The 6,000-nt window shown below is 36.2% G+C and overlaps 1 protein-coding gene across 2 annotated transcripts in view; it reads left to right on the top strand.

The window, feature by feature from the left end:
* The first annotated feature begins 1,828 nt into the window (after window positions 1-1,828).
* HPGDS (hematopoietic prostaglandin D synthase) overlaps window positions 1,829-6,000 on the top strand; it is a 29,217-nt gene continuing 25,045 nt past the window's right edge. For both annotated transcript variants that reach the window (XR_010751600.1, XM_066385707.1), the window contains exon 1: window positions 1,829-1,966. Coding sequence is in view for 1 of the 2 variants with exons in the window: in XM_066385707.1 (XP_066241804.1) it covers window positions 1,909-1,966 (58 nt within the window). In the remaining variant the exon portion in view is untranslated. The remainder of the gene's footprint in view (window positions 1,967-6,000) is intronic.

The following is a 6,000-nucleotide window of genomic DNA, read 5'->3' as shown; positions in this document are numbered from 1 at the left end:
AGAAGCATTCTTCATTTCCTGCCTTCTCTGTCCTGGGTTTAAGTACTTAAGTGTTAGATGTTCTAGTTTTCTCAAATAACTGACTGTGAAGAAGACGCCCTGAAGCCGTGTATAGAAAGCTCTGTGGGTTTCTCCTGGAGACTTCCTTTTCCTCCATCAGCTTGACAAAGAAGCAATGGGTTTGTCTGAACACTTCCCCTTTACCAAAATAAATAAGTAAATAAAGAGGAATGAACACGTGGGCTATTTTTAAAAATATTATGTACTTTTTTTTCATTATTAAAGAAATAGGCATCAACCACTAATACCTATTGAACAGTATCTTCCTGGCAATCAATGCATTGTGTGCACTAGCTTATCCATCCAAAATCCCTGGGCAATTTACCTAATTTTCCCATATCTCCATTTCTTCTTCTATAAAATGAACTTTAAAAATGCTCCAGGTAAGGGGCAAAAAAATATTTTTAATGTAAATAAAAGATTAGTGAAAGGTTATAAATACAATTTGTTAATTTTGTATGGCTCCTATTCCATTTGCACTTGATTTTGACTTATGTATATACATTTGACAGGTAAGGGCTGTAATTGTGCTTCATAATTAAATTTTTACAGACTAATATTTATATATTTTTCCATTTCTTATGTTTACAATAAATGAGTGTAACTAAATTTTTCAAAGTTTAAAGCACTTAGAAATAAGAAATATTACATGACCTGTGGTGACGCAGTGGATAAAGTGTTGACCTGGAAATGCCGAGGTCGCCGGTTCGAAACCCTGGGCTTGCCTGGTTAAGGCACATATGGGAGTTGATGCTTCCAGGTCCTCCCCACTTCTCTCTCTCTGTCTCTCTCTCCTCTGTCTCTCTCCTCTCTAAAAATGAATAATAATAAAAAAAGAAATATTACATGACTGATCAGTTACTATTGCTGCTTATGAATACAGTTCTTCGGAATTTGAAAGCCAGCCTGTCATTCAGAGATTGATTCAATGATACATAAATAATCTACAAGCCAAATAATGAATAGGCAGGTATTTTACTGCATCTTTTCACTGAGCTGCCCTAATAGTATAATAAAACTGGAATAAACTTCTGCTCAAAGAAATGAAAAAAACATATATTTTAAACATTTACATACCTGTTACTAATCTGTACAAGGAATATGAACAAGTTCTATCGAAATCTTCCATCCCAGGTTTACTTTACAATATGGTACTTCGGAGAACTGAGTGTAAGTAAAATATACTAGCAATAATGAGCATTTAAAGAGCCCTTATAAAAATCTTGCATTGTGGGGAAATATAAATTGAGACCATTTATTCATCAGATATATATTAGTGCCCACAATATGCCCTGTACTCCTCTCAGTTGGGAGGACATAATAGTAAACTAAATAATGAGGTGCCTGCCTTTGTGAAATTTACATTCTACTGTGGCGGACAAATACAATACATTATGTTGTCAGCCACCGCAATGAAGAAACATACAATAGGTAAAAGATGAAACTATTGGAGGAGGGTTCCTGTGAGGAAGTGGTGAACCAAGGATTCTCCAAACAGACCTAGTGAAGTGAAGAAGCAAGCCACATGCACCTCTATAAAGAGGATTTTCTTGTACTAACATTTTCTCATTCTCCAGAAGCCTGTGTGCAAGACTTTTAAAAATAAACAGACATGTAACAATAGGCACGCATCATACCATTAAATTTGACTTTACCAACTGTATGCAAATAGATTATGCATACACAGAGAACCTGTAGAATACCAAGAATAACCAGAAGTCTTTGCTGGCTTGAACTATTTGGCAGGCATAGTTCATCTAAGAAAAGAAGGAAGAGACTTAGGTGGAAGTAAGCCGCCTCTTCTCTCATTGGCTTGTGACCATCAGTTACTCATCATATAAATCCAAAATGCAGTCACATAGGAGGATGTGGAAGAAACTAGAGACTCTACAGAGACATAGCACAAGTAAGTGATATAATTGAGCTCTACAAAGATAAGAAGTGAGATAGTCTTTGCTCTTTACTTTAGGGTTTGGTTTTTATTACTGTCATCTTCTCTGTATGACTGAGCAACTGTCTTGTGACTTACTGTCACTGTTTCGCTCTCTCGGACCTTGCCTCGTTCGGAATCTCTCTACGTTAGCTGCCAAGTGCAAATCAATTGGTAATTTTAAGAGAAATATAGATAGAGAAGATGTTTAAAGATTTTAAGAGCTTTTTAAAGGATCCTTCCAGTGGATTTTAACATAGTCAATACAAGAGGGAAAACCCTGTCCTAATCAAGGTCTGTGAACTGTTTCAGAATTTTCCCAAGTGATGTTTTCAGTGTGTGAAGTAGTAGAGAATTTCATAGTTCTTCACTTTCTTTTCCTGTCTTTTTTTTTTAAGTTTAGGGATTTTATTCTTTCTTACCACCATGTAAAATAGGTATTATTATCATTTTTGGAAGGAAGAGGGAAGATGAACATGAGTGGGCAACTCCGTTGTGTCTTTGCGGTGAAGAATTTAAGTGTTAACCCATCAAACATTCTAGCATAGTGACTAGCACATAGTGAATACTTAGTGAATTTGGGGCATTACTATTATTATAAGTCTTCTCTACCCGGTCCAGGACTAGGATGGGGCCAGTGAGGTGAACGAGGTACCTGGGCAGGCAAGTTCAGGGGCACCTATTCCCAGAGTTGTGCATGTGTCGATTCTGCACCTGTGGGGGATCGAGTATCTTCTTGAGAAGAGGATCCTCTTAGGCAAAAAAAAAGAGTTTAGGTATTTTATTTGTAATATTTTTTATTGCTTTAAGGTTCATTTTGTTGAAGTGTCCTCATGTTTTGCCAAGAATTACATTCTATCATCATTTGGTTTCAAAGACCATTTAAAAAATTTACCCTAGGTTAGAAATTTGAATCACAGCTCTCAAAGGATATTTTTAATTATTCCTTTTGCTTTGGATTTAATATGAGGCAACTGTTTTATTTTGCTATTATTTTATTGTTTAAAGATTGTTGTGATTTTTATTTAATTTGATATCATGATTAAAATAAAAGCAGTGAGAAAATTATGTTCTATAAACTTTTCATTAACATATCATTATAATATGACTTTATATCGATTGTCTATATAGAAAAAATTACATTAGAATTAAGGCAATAACCATATGTGTAAACTAAGCACAAACCTTACAGTCTTTAATAAAAAGGTTTTTTATTATGTGCTTGACCAGGTGGTGGCACATTGGATAGAGAGTCGTCCTGGAATGCTGAGGACCCAGGTTTGAAACCCCAAGTTCTCTGGCTTGAGTCCAAAGTCTCTGGCTTGAGTCCAGGTTAGCTGGCTTGAGCAAGGGGTCACTCACTCTGCTGAAACACCCCCCTCCCAGCCAAGGCACATATAAAAGAGCAATCAATGAACAACTAAAGAACCACAACAAAGAATTGATACTTCTCATCTCTCTCCCTTTTTCTCTGTCCATCTGTCCCTCTCCCCGACTCTTTTCCTAAAAAACAAACAAAAAAAACAAAAGCTTTTTTGATTAGATGATGTTGATATTGCTTCATGCAGGTCAGTCACTGCTTCAAAGACTAAGCTTTGAACAGCTTCATCCATTTAAAAAAAAAAAATCTCTCCTGCTGACCTACAATGGCTAGAAGAAACCTTCCAATAATCTCCACTCATGTCACTGGCATTCATCGCACCCAGGATGTTCTGATATAGCTGACTGCATATCTGATAGCCTCTGCCTTGTGCGCTAAAAAAAAAAAAAAAGAAAGAAAGAAAGAAAAAAGGCTCTGGTTGCAATGGAGGAAGGGCCCCAGATGGACAGAGCATCACCCTCTAATCACCCTCTAGTGGGCTTGCCAGGTGGATCTGGGTCGGGACACATGCCTGACTCTGTCTCTGCCTTCCTTCTTCTTACTACATTAAATAAATAAATAAATAGAGTAAGCTCACTCATGTAGTCCAACACTTCCACAAATAAAATAAATTAGGATAAATAGCATTTAGGTTCTGAATTAAATTGTAAAATGGTCAGTAATTCCTTACTTGTAAGTTTTCTATCCATCAAAATTACAGCAAAAATTCCATCCCTTTTCTCAGTTACATGTTGAAATCTTTAAGGTACACCATATAATAATTGGATATTAGCTCCTTTGCCAGAGAGTTACATTTGGATTGTTGTCACATTTCTGGCACAAACACTAGAATTTTACTGTTTCACTGTACTCTTTTAATAGTGTACAAAATAAAGTTAAAATAAAGTGGCTTTCTTATGATAGTGTGTATTTTCTCAAACTACTTCTACAATAAACTATCAAACTACCACACTGAAATGTATTGTTGTTACATGAAGTTAAAAGAAATACAAACCTAGAAGAAAGAAAAGAAATGCCTGCTTTTCAAAAACACTACTATGTTTCATCTAAAATTAAAGTTAAACCTTCTTTTGCATTTAATGGCTAAATTAATATGAGTTCATATGTGAGAGTTTCTATCCGGGGTCATTAATCATATGTTAATCATTAGTCATATGGGGTTTTTTTGAGTCACTTTATATTTTATTTTTCAAACAGAATTGTAGAAGGCTTTTTATTTGTATGCTGAATCAAGACTTTACATGACTTTCCTTGCAGTGGAAAGAAGGCAATCATTAGTTTTTAAGTGTAGAGGAGCTCTTTAAGCACGATCAACTTTTTAACTTCCTATTTCGGTATCATTTCAGGAAATATATGCAGCCTTCCCTATCTGATGAGATTCTTAACACAGAACGGCAGTGGAAGGGCTCAGAAATGAAGCTGACAGGAAATAAGAGGCCAGCAGGATCCTAGAATTTGCCTAAGCCAGTCAAATCATGTTTAGATCTATAAGCCACCTGGATGGTATTTCCATGTATTATGTGAAGTTGGAATCTACTGATGTGTATTCTTCCTCTTTTGTCTCAGAACCATTTTAGTCTGGTCCCCTCATGTTCCCGTTGATATGTCATGTCTGTGGTGTACTCCTGAGATTCTGTTTTGAGATGCTATGCACCTCTGAATGCCTAGTCCTGAACAAAGGTCACATTGCTAGAATTGTGAAGTTTTCTAATGTCTTGCTATCTGGTTGGTCCAGTTCTTTCCTTCTGTTCTGTTAATTTGTCTTGGCTGGTTTGGTTCTTGGCATTTCCATTTGCAATTTAGGGTCAGGTTTATATGGAGACTTGTTTGGAATTTAAATATAGACAATCATTTTGATTGCAAATTAGGACAGTTTTGTCTCTTCTTTTCCACTACTTATATATGTTATTTATTGTTATCTTGAAGTAATGAATTAAGTAGGCCATCCAGGACTATATTGAATAGTAAGGGAAATAGCGAGGTTCTTGTTATTACTGACAGTAATGAAAATGTATCTTTTGGGTTTCTCTTATGTGTGATGTTTGCTCTGAGTTTTTATATAGAGACTCTCTTAGCTTTTGGAAGTTTTTATCTATTTCCAGTTTGCTAAAAAAAATTTTATTTTTAATATTTTTGATCACAAATGAGTGATTAATTTTATAAATTTTTTTAAAAGCACTTATTTGCAGCCCTGACTGATGTCCCGAGTTTGATTCCCAGTCAGGGCACACAAGAGAAGAGACCATCTGCTTCTCTTCCCCTCCACCTCCCCCTTCTCTCTCGCTTCCCCTCCTGCAGCCAGTGGATCAGTTGGTTCCAGCGTCAGCCCTATGCTGAGGATAGCTTCATTGGTCCAGGCACATAATCCTCAGGTTCTAAAAATAGCATGGTTGATTTGAGCATCAGCCCCAGATGGGGGTTGCTGGGTGGATCTGGCGGGGGTGTATGTGGAAGTCTGTCTCACTATCTCCCCACCTCTCACTCAAAGAAAATAAAAGCATTTATTTATTTATTTGCATCTACAGAGAAGATAATATAATTTGTTTTTTTCTCCTTTAATCTATTACTGTAGTATATTATACAGATAGATATTTTGGTGTCGAAACATCTTCCCCTCCGAGATACACCC

Source organism: Saccopteryx leptura, chromosome 5 (assembly GCF_036850995.1).
Source record: "Saccopteryx leptura isolate mSacLep1 chromosome 5, mSacLep1_pri_phased_curated, whole genome shotgun sequence".
NCBI classification, from domain to species: domain Eukaryota; kingdom Metazoa; phylum Chordata; class Mammalia; order Chiroptera; family Emballonuridae; genus Saccopteryx; species Saccopteryx leptura.
This window is presented reverse-complemented; position numbering and strand designations above follow the sequence as displayed.